Raw genomic sequence first — 14,881 nt, forward strand, 5'->3', positions numbered from 1 at the left:
ATTTGTTATTTATTAACTCAAAATAGTGTAAGCTAGGGTAGCTCTGTAATAACTGCAAGCCAGTTATTGAAAGCAAACAGTTCATTTATTTCAATCAAAACTAAACAAAATGACAGTTTACTCCAGCCATGGTAAATAACAGTCCAAAATCCTAGTATTGGTAATCTAAGCATGCTCATCGCTAGTTTTTCTCTGGTCCCATACAGGGGTTAGGCTTCCCCAGAGCAAGGGTGCCAGTTAGGTTAGCCAGAGGGGGTCAGCAGCCTGTGTCTCCATAGGTCAAAGAGCTCACGCTTGCTGCACAGCTTGTGAGACACTCAATCTCACTTCCTTGACATGGGTGCATTCTGTCTGATTCAGGTCAATGGGGCATGGTCTGACTCCAGGCAAAACTTCTTACCAAGGAGAAAATAGAGTATTGAGTCCAGGGCCCGCTTAATGAGCAGGCACTCCTGCTTCACCACAGCATAATTTCTCTTGGCGGCTGTCAAATTTCTACTCTGGGGTGTTCCTCCCCATTGACCTCTTGGAACCGAACAGCTCCCAAGCCTTCACTGGAAGCATCTGTTTGAACAACAAATTCTCTTCAGAAGTCAGGAGCGACCAGTACTGGGGACTGACACAAGGCTGTTTTAAGCTCCTTGAAGGCCTTTTCAGCCTTGCCATTCCATTTCACCATAACTGACTTTTTACTTTGTCAGGTCTGTGAGAGGTACAGCAATAGTGGCGAAGTTGAGGGTCTTTGGTAGTACCCCACGATGCCCTAAAGGCTTGCACCTGTTTATTCGTGATTGGGTGGGGCCAGGCCTGGATAGCCTCCACTTTGTTCATCTGTGGCTTCCCCAACCCTCTACCTACAATGTTCCCCAAGTACATAGCAATGGCACACTTTTCAGGGTTCACAGTGAATCCTTCTTTCTTCAGAGAGTCTAAGCCCCTGTACACACGGTCGGAGATTTCCACAACCAAATCCGTCGGATTTTGTCCGTCAGATTTAGTCTGACGGATTGTGTCCGAAACTGTTGCATACACACGGTCGGACTAAGTTGTCTAAAAATCCGATCTTTCAGAACGTGATGACGTAATTTCATTACGATGGGACTACATTCAGGCTAGTAGCCAATAGCTTTGATGTAGGAATTTGATATGAGCATGCGTGACACTTGGTCCATTCAAAATTCTCTACACATGATCGGATTACGTCCGACCGGCCCAGTTGGTCGGGAAATATTTCCAACATGTTGGAAAATTGGGTCCGACGGAGATTCAGTCCGATGCATACCACATACAGTTGGATTATCTGACGACACGGTCCGATAAGACGCATTCCGACGGATTCTCCGACCGTGTGTACGTGGCATAAGACTGCCTGCACTTGGGAAAGATGGGATTCCTATATCATGACAATATCATCTAAATGCACTGAAGTGTATTTCTGATGTGGGCGTAAGGTTTTGTCTATAGCTCTCTGGAAAGTAGCTGGGGCGGAATGCAAGCCAAATGGTATTGTTTTGCACTGGGAATGCATGTATCAACTTCGAACATTTTCCGGACTTCCTCTGACACCGCTTTCCTATGCCTCGGGGATGCGATAGGGTTTTACTCTGACCTTCACATTGGGTTTCGTGACAATATTATGTTCAATAACCCTGGTGAGACCCGGAAGTCCTGAGAACTTCTCGGTATTCCTCTGTAAGAACTCCTTCACCTGCTGTGTTTTTGGCTTGGATAGGAAGGTGGAAACTGGGACAGAGTTCTCCCCCACTGGGGGCTTAGAACTAACCTTAGCCAGAGCAACTTCTTATTCACAGTCCTTCCAAGGCTTCAGGAGATTTATGTGGTATGTCTGATAGGGCTGGTTGGTGTATCTAATAGTTAACCTCCCCAACCTTTTCTAATACCTCAAAGGTTCCCTGCCACCTTGCCAGGAACCTACTTTCTACTGTAGGTAGAAGTACAGAGACCTGATCCCCAACGGTGATTCATATATACAGAGAATACCAGGGCGGGGGGCGTATCTTCATCTTATAGCTATGTGGTCCTATCAGGTTGTGGGGGCAGAGTCACAACCCAGAGTGTATGCTGCCATGAAGATGCGACAGGAAAGGAAAATTACAGAGAGGTAAGTATACAATTTTCAATTTTTGTGGTATTTGATCACCTTTGCAGTCTTTATTTTTTGCGCTATAAACAAAAAAGGGCGACAATTTTGAAAAAAAACACTATTTTTTACTTTTTGCCATAATAAATATCCCAATAAAAAAAATAAAAAAAATTCTTCCTCAGTTTAGGCTGACATGTATACTTCTACATATTTTTGGTAAAAAAAAAATCGCAATAAGCGTATATCGATTGGTTTGCGCAAAAATTATAGCGCCCACAAAATAAGTTATAGATTTATGGCATTTTGATTGATTTATTTACTAGTGATGGCAGCGATTTTCATCAGGACTGTGATATTGCAGCAGACAAATTGGACACTTTTGACACTATTTTGGGACCATTGACAATTATACAGCAATCAGTGCTATAAATATTCACTGATTACTGTATAAATATCACTGTCAGGGAATGGGTTAATGCTAGGGGGTGATCAAGGGGTTAAATGTGTTACCTAGGGAGTGATTCTAACTTTGAGGGGAGGGGACTGACTGGGGGAGGTGACCAATCGGTGTTCCTATAAACAAAGAACACACGATCAGTGTCTTCTCCCCTGACAGGACGTGGATCTGTGTGTTTACACACACAGATCCACATCCCTGCTCTGTGACAAGCAATCGCGGGACATTGCGGCCGCCGGGCACGCACATCAGCCCCCCGATTGGCATGGCAGGCACGTGCACCCCCTAGACAGCCAGGAAGCTAAGGATGTCATATAATGGCCGCCCAGGATGAGAAAGCCACCTTTCAGTTGTCATATTACTATACGGGGGATGGTAAGTGGTTAATTTTTAACAAAGGACTTTTCCAAAACCGTCTCTTGTTTTTTTGTAACACTACACTTTTTTTGGGTGAATGGGTAGGGGTACACTGTACCCCATGCTCATTCACATAGAGGGGGTGGGATCTGGGGGCCCTTGTTAAAGGGGGCTTCCAGATTCTGATAAGCCGCCTGCCCCTAGACCCCCACAGCCCAGGGTTGTTGGGAAAAGAGGCCCTTGTCCCCATCAACATGAGCACAAGGTGCTTTAGGGTGGGGGGGCGAAGACCTGCCCTGCCTCAAAGCACCCACCCCCCCAAGTTTAGAGCATGTGGCCTGGTATGGTCCAGGAGGGGGGCACTCGCTCGCCCCCCCCTTTTCCTGGTCTGCTGTGGATAAGGGTCTGGTATGGACTTTGGGGGGGCAAAGCCGCTTTTTTATTTTTTTGTATTTTGGCGTGGGGAAACCCCATGCTATTTTTATTTTGGTGGGGTGCATACCAGACTCAATGTCAGATCCCATTCATTTAAGTCACATGGAAGTCACAGGCAAAATTGGATCAGAAGTCGTGCAACTTCCACGCCATGTGTCAACATAAAGTGTGCTCTACAAAAGCAAATAATTCCCACTGCACCTGCATAATTTCCCATTATGAGAGAAGGGAGGGCGGAGATACTCTAATACATGTGTATTGTGTCATTTAGCTCACTTCATAGAGGGATTCCCAAGCAACAAGTACTTTTCTAAATGAAAAAAAAAAGCAGCGTGGCCTTACCAATAGGATGCTGGAGAAAGAAAATGCCTTATCAAAGGTAATAATATATAATGCAGGAGAGATGCACATTTCCACTTCTAATACCCCTTTGATACTTTTATGTAAATTGTAATTCTGCTTATGTATTGTACAAGGAGAGTTCTCAGGCTTTTTAGTTGCTTCCTGTGCAGTATGATACACAGATGTGGTGTTCCCGTAAATTTAAGGGGTTTAAAAGTAATTATTATTATTATTTTTTGAATAACAAACATGTTATACTTACCTCCACTGTGCAGCTCGTTTTGCACGAGTGGCCCCGAACTGGTCTTCTGGGGTCCCTCGGCGGCTGTCTCTGCGCCCTCCTGCAAGGACTCCACAACTTCACGCGGGCTCCCTCGCATTATGTGGAGTGCTTGCGGGAGCGCTCCCATGATACCGGCCGCTATAGCCGCTTGCTGTATCACTCAGCCCCACCCACCGTGCCGTGTCATTGGATATGATTGACAGCAGCGCGAGCCAATGGCTGTGCTGCTTTCAATCCATCCACGGTAACCAATCAGCGGCTAGGGTGAAGTTGATGTCGGGGACAAGCGCGGGACTTTCGAGGGGTCAGGTAAGTATAACGGGGGGGGGGGGGGGGGCTAGTATTGTCATAGAATGAATTAAGATGACAAAACGTTTACCTTTACAACCCCTTTAGGCCCCTTTCACACTGAGGAGTTTTTCAGGCGCTACAAATAGCACCTGAAAAAAGCATCTCCTTTCACTCCAGTGTGGTCAAACAGCCCCGCTAGCGGCCGAATACTGATGCTAAAACAACAGTAAAAAAAAAAAAATAGCGGCGCTTTACCGCCGACGCCTCTCCCTCCCCAGTGTGAAAGGGGCCTTAAGCTTACATAGAAGCAATGGGTACAATATCCTTCATCTCCAATTTAAAGACTAAATCCATACAGCCACTGATCAGAATCGCTACATTCTCCATAGACATCTAAACGCTGCATGCACACACTGTGCAAACTTCAGCAGCAGCTTTCAGATTTGTACTCTGTACAAATCAATGGCTGGCACTGCTTCTGTTCATGTGTAATCGCCCATCTGAGCAATTGCATGTGAAAAGAACCTCTGACCAACCCTGTGTACGTTCAAGATTGGTTTCAATGCTCTAGTTTCGTGCAACCATTTAGAATGGCAATTACAAGCAAACAGTGGTGGTGTTGAAGTCTCTGCAGAGTTATGGCTGCAAAGAAAAGGGCCGTAGCTTTGTATGCAGCAAAAGCACAGAGGGGGTGATTTACGAAAGCCGTGCGCCATCAGTAGAAGAGAATGGCGAGGTGCAATGCACATTTCTATATTTAAGAAATGGTACGATGGTAACAGAGCGTGAATCCTCCATTTACTATAGTGATCTTGAAGAACGGGAGAATGCAATCTGTGCGCCACTGTGGACATGGCGCACGGCATTTCCAAATCAATATTGACAGAAGATGGAGGTGCCAATATTATGGGGTGATGTGAGGAAGTTTAGTAACAACTGCCCAACTAACAAATATGGCCAAAATAGAATAAGAAAGAAATTTTTTCAGAGAAAGCTTGCTCTGCCCGCAAGTACATTTAGAACTGTGTGAGATCAATGTAAGCAGTGCACATGTGCAAGCAGCTGTTGTGCTTGTTCACATGCGTTATTCACTATATGGCCAAAATCGTAGTAAAGGTTAAGTAACGTACATGCAATTGCACAGGTTTAACGCGCGCACCTCTAAACGTGACTTTTTTATTTTTTTTACGTTGGTTCACCTATATGTATTTTTTTTAAGGAGATTTGCACACAGGTCATGTTATGTTGGCAACATGTGACATGCACCTTGTTAAAATTATGTGAAAAGACTCTCGCTTCTCTAGCTCTTCCTAAAAGGACATTTAACCTTCCCCCTCTAAGGCCTGATTCACACCTATGCATTTTTAGCGCTTTTTGCAGGTTTTCCCTACAGAATGTGTTCCATAGGAAACTATGTTAAATGGACTGTAGTGCAAATCTGCAAAATCCAAAAAGCACTAAAAATACATAGTTGTGAATCAGGCCTTAATGCATATGATTTCCTTGGGTTAACTTTTGCTTTTAAAGGGGAACTCTGCATTCCACTCTGTTCTCCAAAGGCTGTGAGCTGCCTTCGCCAATCCAAACCACATCCTTTTTCAGAGCATACAACAGGGCCAGCTAGGAAAGGGGTGAGAAAAGCGATCACCTAACCCCCTCCTGAACCATACAAGCCCACATGCACTCAACATAGCTGGCTGCCTTTGGGGCATGTTGGGGTCAGCCCAATACCAACCACATAGCGCCTTGTACCCACTAGTTTAAAGGGGGTTTTCTACATTCCATAAAGACCCCTGTCTGCAGCCCCCCACAACCCCAGCATATGGTTGTGTGGAAGAAGTCCTTGTCCCCCTGAATATGCGAACAAGGTGGTTGACTTTTGGGGTGCCTGAGCCCCTCCTGTCCCCAAGCATCCACCTCCCTTTCATAGGCTGGCTTGCTGTGTGTTTGGCTGGGTTTTTTTTATTGTGTGGGGGGGCCACAATTTTAATTTTTTTATTTTGGGGTGGTATTTTTCACATGGGAGTTCTCATTTTAAGCCTGAACGGAGCAGGCTTTTTTTTTTTATATTTTGGGTTAAAATCTTGCTGCTGCAGTGTAGATTTGTAAGTTTTTTTTCTAAAGCCGTACATCTTTGAAGCAGCATTTTGGATGCATGCTACAGATGCAACACTTTACAGGCAGAGTAAGCCGCCCACCCCCCCCAGTTACAAAATGTTAAGCAATTTTTCATTTTTAAAGGCACTTCTCCTTGTTTGGTTTTTGGGGTTGTCCAAACTGGTGGCATTGATATATAGGGTGGGACCTGGGCCCCCATACCCATTTTAAGGCCAATGACTAGACTATAGGCCAGCCAAGTGGGGACTAGCCAAATTAACAAATCAGTTCTCATGCTATGCTCTGCAATGATATTTGTTGTATAATTTTTGCCCATGTTAGGCTCTTTGTTTGCCCCCCTGGACTGTGGGGTGTTTGCGCCATCTCTAATTTAACAGCATGCTGGATGGTGTGCTTAATTTTGGACAGGGGGTGGCTTATTTTGTGCTAGCTGCATTTGGGTTGTTCCAGGCATGCTCAGGGACTTTGGTTTTTTGTATTGGATTTTTCTGGGCATGCTCAGAGAGTGTTTTTTTGGGTTAGTAATTTAAGGACATCCTTAACAGGTGTACCCACTTTGAAGTTCTGTCTCTACACTGGGTGAACTTGCATTTTGTGTGTTTCATGGACTGTGCATGTGGTTTCAATTGCCTCATTAGCACACAAACCTGTTATATAATGCTATTACCTTTTGTACCACCACCCCCTCCCTTTAGAATGTAAGCTCTATGTACCTTTTGTATTGTACTGTAATTGTGTTGTCTCCCCTATACATTGTAAAGCGCTGCGTAAACTGTTGCTGCTATATAAATCGTTAATAATAATAAAGCTTGCAGATAGCATTCCTTGTCACGAAAAGAGGTGTGTTTTACATTTTGGTGTCCTTATAGAGTTTGTAACACATGTATTTTGTTTTGTTATGTCTTTGCAAAACAGATGTGTTTTAAAGCAAGTATTTTTTCCTTTTTTTGGGGGGGGGGGGGGGCACATATTTTTCACTGAAATATTTTTGATGTTGTCCATCTGTGTTGTTTGTAGGTTGTTAGTTTCACTTTGATTTAATTGTACTGCATTATTTTGCAAAATCTTCCTCAAGCTGTTGTGACTACTAAATGTTTAAATCCTTAAGAGACTGTCCATTTGTGGGTGCAGTCCTTTTTAACTCCTATTAATTTCCTCTGCAAAATGGTCAGAATAATAAAACCATGTTCTGTTAGTGTCTCAAATTAACATACATGTGTTTTTTGCTTTCATTGCAACAGATTTCACAGCTACAGCTTAACTAGGCTGATTGGCATGGCAAAACAAAAAAAGGTGTGATTAGTCGAAGGGTCGGTTCACACTAGGACGACTTGTCAGGCGACTTACAATGGAACCGTTCTAATCAGAGCGACACAAGTCGCTACGACTTAGAAAAAGTTTCCTGTACGACTTTGGGGGCGACTTGCATTGACTTCTATACAAAAGTCGTTTTGCAAGTCGCCGCAGCGGTCATGTCTGGGTCGTCTGAGGCAGTCGCGCTATAAGTCGTGCTGCCTCAGTGTGAACCGACCCGAATAGCTACTTTCCTGGTGCCTTGATGGTAGTGTATGCTGCCATGGATGGACACCAGGAAAGGAAAATTACAGAGAGGTAAGTATTGAATTTTCCATTTTAGCACAGTGGTTCTCAGCCTCAGTCCTCAAGTAGCCCCGACAGGACATGTTTTGTGAATTTATCTTAGCTAAATAGCTGTCCTAAATACAAAGCCATTGACTCTGATTTAAAGCACCTGTGCAAGATGAAGGTAAACCTGCAAACATGGCCTGACGGGGGTACTTGAGAACAGGGTTGAGAACCACTGATTTGGAGCACGTGGCTAAAATTTAGCTCAAGACAATCATATTCTAATTGTTGGCATTTGAGGGAAAGCAAGTGAGTGTTAGAACCCCTGCTTGTATTTTTTAGGTTGGGCTTTGTGTCCATTTTCTGAAAATTGGCTTTAGTTCCTGTCACATACTGTGAGGGTAAAACCCTACCAATGTCTTTCCTTGGGGACACACAGGTCAATCTAACTAGTGTCCCCATTAGGCAAATTTCACTCTAGCACTTTGTTGTGTACAGCCCAAATTATTAGTTATTTTGGGGTTTATTAAAGGCAAATCCACTCTGCAATACAAGTATACTCACTGTACATTTGAAGGGAAGCACTGGTGATTTTATCATTCAATCATGTAGAAGCAAGGATGCTGTTTTTTTTATTTACCTTGCATGTCCCCCTCGGATCTCCAGCAACTGCACTTCCAAGTGCACTCATAATGCGATGCAGATTTGCCTTAAGTAAATGTAGTGCCAGCTCCTGAAGAGCACGCACTATGTTTTTTGGTATTTAATATTCCTGGAACAGCAGTTTGGTTTGGGGTTTAATTACTCTAAATTTTGGCCTCAGTATCAGTCTGGCTGGATTGCATTGTGTTCTGCTTGACCATAGGTGGCGCTGTCATCCCTGGCAGGTGCTAGAATGCAGTCCAGTTGGGTTATTAAATGCCAGTTCTCTCTTGGAACCAGCCCAGTGGGAGTGTCACTCTTGCTGTGCATTTTGGGAGAGAGTTCTTAAGGTGTTGACGTCACGTGCTTCCGGGTTCCGGTCCAGAAGTGCTTTCTGGCTGTTTGGTCCTGGTCCTCTTGACCAGCCCCCAGGGCTCTCATGGCCTGGGGTGCGGATCCACCCGACTCCAAGCCTCGGGGCTGGCTAGCCCGAGGCAAAGTAACTGAAAGAGGGATTCAAAGGGGGTCTGGTGCCGTCTCGGCTTGTGGAGAGGCCCAGTAACTGTAGAATCATCCAGGAGAGCACTCTTCGGGAGAAGGCCGCGCAAAGGTTGGCTTCTCGGCAGGAGCCTAGAGGCTAAGTTGAAAGACCCCAAGCGAATCTGATCTTGTATGGTATCGACGGACCGGCTGTAAGATACTGGTACCGTACGAGGGTTCTCTGAGTTGTCTGCATCTTTCAGTTTATTCAAGTGTTCTACAACAAGTCTGTGGCAGAGACTTTGATTGATTTAAGCACCCTGTTGGCTGCTAGGCCTGGTGAGAGAAGGACTATCCGATAAGGGTGAGGATCCAGCTGTGAATGGCTATTCTCTGGAGTTCCTAGTGTAAGAGACTCATTTTTTCTATTTGAATTAGTCCCAAGAGTATCTGGACTTTCCTACCTAAACCCTCTAACCCTACTTTGAGAGACTGTGTTTGTTTACTCCTTTTGCAAATAAAAATCCCTTAAGCAGATCTGTTATCATTCTCTACAGTTCTTGGGCCATCTATCTCAGGAAACCCCTAGACATACACGAGGTCAAGAAGGTAACGGTAAGCCCATTTAAATCAGCCGCTCCTTCGGGGGTCAGTGCTACATAAACCCCAAAGTTCAAGATACTTAATAATTTGGGGTGTATGCAGCAAAATGCTAGGATGCAGTTTACCTAATGGGGAAACTATTTTGATTGACCTGTGTGCCCCCAAGGAATGACATTGGGAGGGTTTTAACCTCACTTTCTGTTTAGCACTGTGCCAGAAAGTGAATAAAGTTGAAGGAGAAAGTGGCAAAATTTGTTAGGTGTCTTCACCCTATCAGGGGTGCAGACATCTTAAAAAATTGACAAGACTTCTAATTCCTCTGCTTTCTATCTCCAAGTAAAAATAAGAGAGGATTTTATTTAGTTTAACTTTGCAAGGAAGCATTTCTAAGTTCAACTGTGATGCATGTCAATGGCACCTTTAGACCTTGTTTATTAGAAAACACCAGTTGCCTTTCACTATAAACATTTGTTAGTCCAGTCCTGGAAATCTGCATCTGCTTTACTATTAATTTCCAAAATAAATTTAATTAAATTTAAAAATGGGGTTCCTGCAGCTAACTGCGACAAATGCATCTAGATGCGCGACTGCTGGGTACATAAGATGTGCAACTACTGTGTACCTGGAGGTATGTACCCATGACGCATATCCGGTTCCCGGGAGCGGTGGCCAGCACACAGGAATGACATCACACCCCTACAGCAAGTTGCTTGTACCGCTGCTAATTTCTTCCTTCACTTCTGGGCCAATGCATATTGCATATTGAGGGTAGGGACTGATGTGAGTGTGCATTGTACAGGGATAGGGACAATTGTAGACACTCACTCAGGTTGAACTGGATGGACTGGTGTCTTTATTCAACCTTACTAACTATGTAACTATGTAATTGCTTCCTGCTTCAGTCTGTGTGTGTCTATATATATATATATATATATATATATATATAGACACACACTATAGAGATAGAGAGATAGATTTTTGTGCCCACCAGCAGAAAGAAGTTGGGTAGATGCCACGCTCCCAATTCTGGAGACATAATAATGGTCTAGCACAGGGGTCTTCAAACTACGGCCCTCCAGTCTTTCAGGAACTACAATTCCCATCATGTCTGTGAATGTCAGAGTTTTACAATGCCTCAAGGGATGTGTAGTTCCACGAGAGCCGTAGATTGTAGATTCCTGATCACTCTAGCATGTCTTGAAAAAAGGTTGTTTTTCATGTGCCTTGTATATTGCCCAAGAAATATTGTTAGAAAAATACAAGTGGGTCATGGCACATCTACATTCCAAATTTGGCACTTAAGATGGTCATACACTATGCAATCTGATTGGCAAATCTCTATACATCTTGATATTTAGGCAAAATGGGTAATAGGAAGACGCACTTGAACAATTTAAAATACAGGAAATAAAACAGGCTCTTGCACTAAATCCAATTTATTTAAGATCTAACTGATTGCAGTGTATGGCCACCTTTAACCACTTCTGCCCTGGAAGAATTTACCCCCTTCCTGACCAGAGCACTTTTTGAGATTCAGCACTGGGTCCTTTAACTGACAATTGTGCAGTCGTGCGACGTTGCAGCCAAACAAAATTCATGTCCTTTTTTTCCCACAAATAGAGCTTTCTTTTGGTGGTATTTGATCACGGTTTTTATTTTTTGCGCTATAAAGAAAACAAGAGTGACAATTTTCTAAACAAAACAAAACACAATGGGGGTTATTTACTAAAAGAAAATACACTTAAAATACACTACACACTGGAAGTGCACTCACTGTAGATCTAAAGGGGGACATGCAAGGAAAATAAAAAACAGCATTTTAGCTTGCACATGATTGGATGATATAATCAGCAGTGCTTCCACTCATTTCAGATCTACCCCTTAGATTTAGAGCGACTGCACTTCCAAATGCACTTTCAGTGCAGTTTCAGGTGCACTTGCAGTGCAAAGTGGATTTGCCTTTCGTAAATAACCCTCAATAATAAATATGCCATTTTCTTTTTTTTTTTAAACACATTTTTTCTCAGTTTAGGCCGATATGCATTCTTCTACACATTTTTGGTAAAAAAAATTGCAATAAGCATATATTGATTGGTTTGGGCAAAAGTTATAGCGTCTACAAAATAGGGGATAGATTTATAGCATTTTTATTTATTTTTACTAGTAATGGCAGCGATCTGTGATTTTTAGCATGACTGCAACATTATGGCAGACACATCGGACAATTTTGACAAATTTTTGGGACCATTGGCATTAATACAGCGCTCAACGCATTTTTATAGCATTGATCGCTGTGATTACTGTAAAAATGTCACTGGCAGTGACGGGGTTAACACTAGGGGGCGATCAAGGGGTTAATTGTGTTCCCTGGGAGGTGATTCTAACTGAAGGGGGAGGGAACAGACTAGAGGAAGTGACTTATTGTGGATCCTAGCTAATAGAAACACACGATCTGTCACTCCTGTCAGAACAGGGAAGTGTGTGTTTACACACACTAGTCCCTGTTCTGTGTCTCCTCACGAGCATTGGCACCACCGCTGTGCAGTGGGCACGCCTGCTATCCCGACTCCGCGAGCTGGCGTATAGCTATGACGGCTTGAGAAGGGGAGCCAACCTGTCGCAGTATAGCAGCGGCTGGTCGGGAAGCGGTTAAAGATCAAGATCTGAAAATATTAATTTATTGGGTTTAGAAACACTTCTCTCTTCTTTGAAATGTATTGAAAGATTTGGGTAAAAAAAGAAAAAACACATTTAAAAGATATATTATAAGTGATAGGCATGAGATTAGCATCAAAAGGGTTAATTAACTGAGTACACCTACTAATTGCCTACTAATTGCCTAACAAGACACATCCAATGAGATGGAATTAACCAATTGTATTTGGCCTGCGCTATTATCAGTGAGAAAACCATAGTTACCCTAGCGCCAGTTTGCATATGCAGGTATTTATTATAGTTATTTGCGCTTCAATGTGCACAGGTTCGCACATTCAATTAATTACTTTTCTGGCGCTCAAAATAATGTCTGAACTGGTGCAGTGCCTTCTTCTTAGTAAATCACCCCCAGAGTGTTTTAGCTGCCTCTGGAATGAGCCTTATGCCTTGTAAACACGATTGGACTTCCTGCCAACAAAACCATGCAAATTTTTTCCGAAGGGCGTTGGCCCAAACTTGGCTTGCATACACGCGATCACACAAATTTTGGCCAACAATTACGAATGTAGTGACATACAAGACGTACTACATGGTTTTTCAGCTCTTTAGCACTACCCTTTGGGCTCCTTCTGTAAATTTATTGTTAGTAGACGTTTGAGTGTTGATTTGCCCTTTTCATTTAGCGCTTTTCAGTTTGTGCTTTTCATTTCGTACTTTTTAGTTCGTTTCTGAACAGCCGTTGGTCAACCAGACATGTTGCGGAATTGGAGGAATTAGCGTGTTATCTATTATTGGCCTTGGAGTTATTGCTTTGACATTTTATTTATTTTTTGGTTGAATAATGATTTGGTATATTGCCTATATTTTTGGATGCATAGAATGCACCTTTTGGTTAAGTCCTATTGGCAGATAGCATGTCTAATTTTATTTTAATTTTTTTAATGCACAATAAAAAAAATTGTGTAGAATAATACTTGGCTATGTGTTTTACTTCAAATGATGGCTTGGGAGTAGGCAGTTACATTTAAAAAAAAATACAATGTAAAATTGACAAGGGACACCAACAAAGTTGTATCTTTGATCTTAAAAACCATGGGATAATGGTGTTGTGGTAACTTGCCCAAATAAAACAAACAAAAAAAAAGCATAATAATATTCTTGATATCACTAGAAAAAAAAAGCCTTTGATAATTTGTTTGCAAAAACTCCATCAGTATCACCAGCAAAGCAGCTTCATTATTATCCCATTAAAGAAAAAGAGAATGTGCACTGCATTTGGGGATAATTCATAATTTGCCACGTCACAAATGTTAATTCTTCATTACGATCGCTAGTATACAAGAGCAACCTCTTCTGGCTCATTCTTGCTTCCGAGCGTTTGTGCTTTGGGCTGTTGTCCAACGGACTTGTGTACACACGATCAGAAAATCCGACAACACATTTGTTGGTGGAAAATTTTAAGACATGCTAGCATTTAACATTAAACATTTTCCATCAGAAAGTCCGATCGTGTGTACGGGGCTTTAGAACTCATTCACACAGGAGGAGGGGACGTTTCAAACCCTATGAGTGAGCTGTGGTTTTACCAACTCCCAACAGCTACACCCTTAACTGCAGAGGTAGTGGTCAGAGGAGTTCACATGCCCTGGCTGTGATGCTTTGCAGCTGTGGCGGAATTAAACCTCATTTTGCTTTTGGCAGGAGGTAGTGCTCACTAACTTTGGGGGGTATGGGGTCCAAGGGGTTATAGCAGGCAGTAAAGAGGTGATTTGATGCCGCCTGCCTGTCAAATGCTCTCTGAAGAGCAAACCGAACATAGTTAGCTCTTCAGAGAGCATCACACATGTGAACAAGCCCTTAAACACAAATCTAACTGGGAATATTGGGGAGCTGAAAGCTTTGTGCATGCAGAAATAACAGGGGGCCACTGTTATGGTTAAACCCCACAAGAATCCTATCATGTCAAGAGTGGCTGGTGGGCCGTACCATATTCAAAGTCTATCAAGGCAGAGTCTTGCTGCAACTCATCAACCTGGGGACAATACCAATATCCCTTCCCAGGCACATGGGGGGGGGGGAAGCAATCTTTGCCTCTCTACAGGCAGCTATGGCCTCCTTGGAAGAAACTCAATACAGACCTTTACTAGAGCAGCTGGATACCCCCCTTTTAAAGCCTTTTCTCTATCCCAACAAAGACTGCTGCATCAGCTGCTGGAAAAACACCTGCTGGTATTTATCGCCAGTCCAGAGGACTACTGGTTATCCAAAGCCATCAACTACCCCATACACGGGGGGGGGGGGGGACACTGCCCATTCAGGAGTGGTACTTTCACATTCCCCCAGCATTGTGCCAAGAAGTCAAAGAGTTACTCCACAACATGCTTCAGAGTGGAGTGATTAAAAAAAGCTACAGTCCATGGGCCACTCCTGTCATCCTGGTGCAAAAGAAGGATGATAGTCTACGGTGCTGTGTGGACTGTAAGCTCAATGCATGCACCCAGTGGGCCCATAAATAGTTTGATGCCTGTGG

At 43.3% G+C, this 14,881-nt stretch overlaps 1 protein-coding gene across 1 annotated transcript in view; it reads left to right on the forward strand.

Annotated features, from left to right (window-relative positions):
- Positions 1–3,636: 3,636 nt before the first annotated feature.
- LOC143930385 (phospholipid-transporting ATPase IK-like) overlaps positions 3,637–14,881 on the forward strand; it is a 225,930-nt gene continuing 214,685 nt past the window's right edge. The window contains exon 1 of the mRNA XM_077454669.1: positions 3,637–3,732. Coding sequence (XP_077310795.1) covers positions 3,668–3,732 — 65 coding nt within the window. The 5' untranslated portion in view covers positions 3,637–3,667. The remainder of the gene's footprint in view (positions 3,733–14,881) is intronic.

This window comes from Lithobates pipiens, unplaced genomic scaffold (assembly GCF_037356315.1).
Source record: "Lithobates pipiens isolate NorthernLeopardFrog02 unplaced genomic scaffold, aLitPip1_a1.2 Scaffold_25, whole genome shotgun sequence".
Taxonomy (NCBI): domain Eukaryota; kingdom Metazoa; phylum Chordata; class Amphibia; order Anura; family Ranidae; genus Lithobates; species Lithobates pipiens.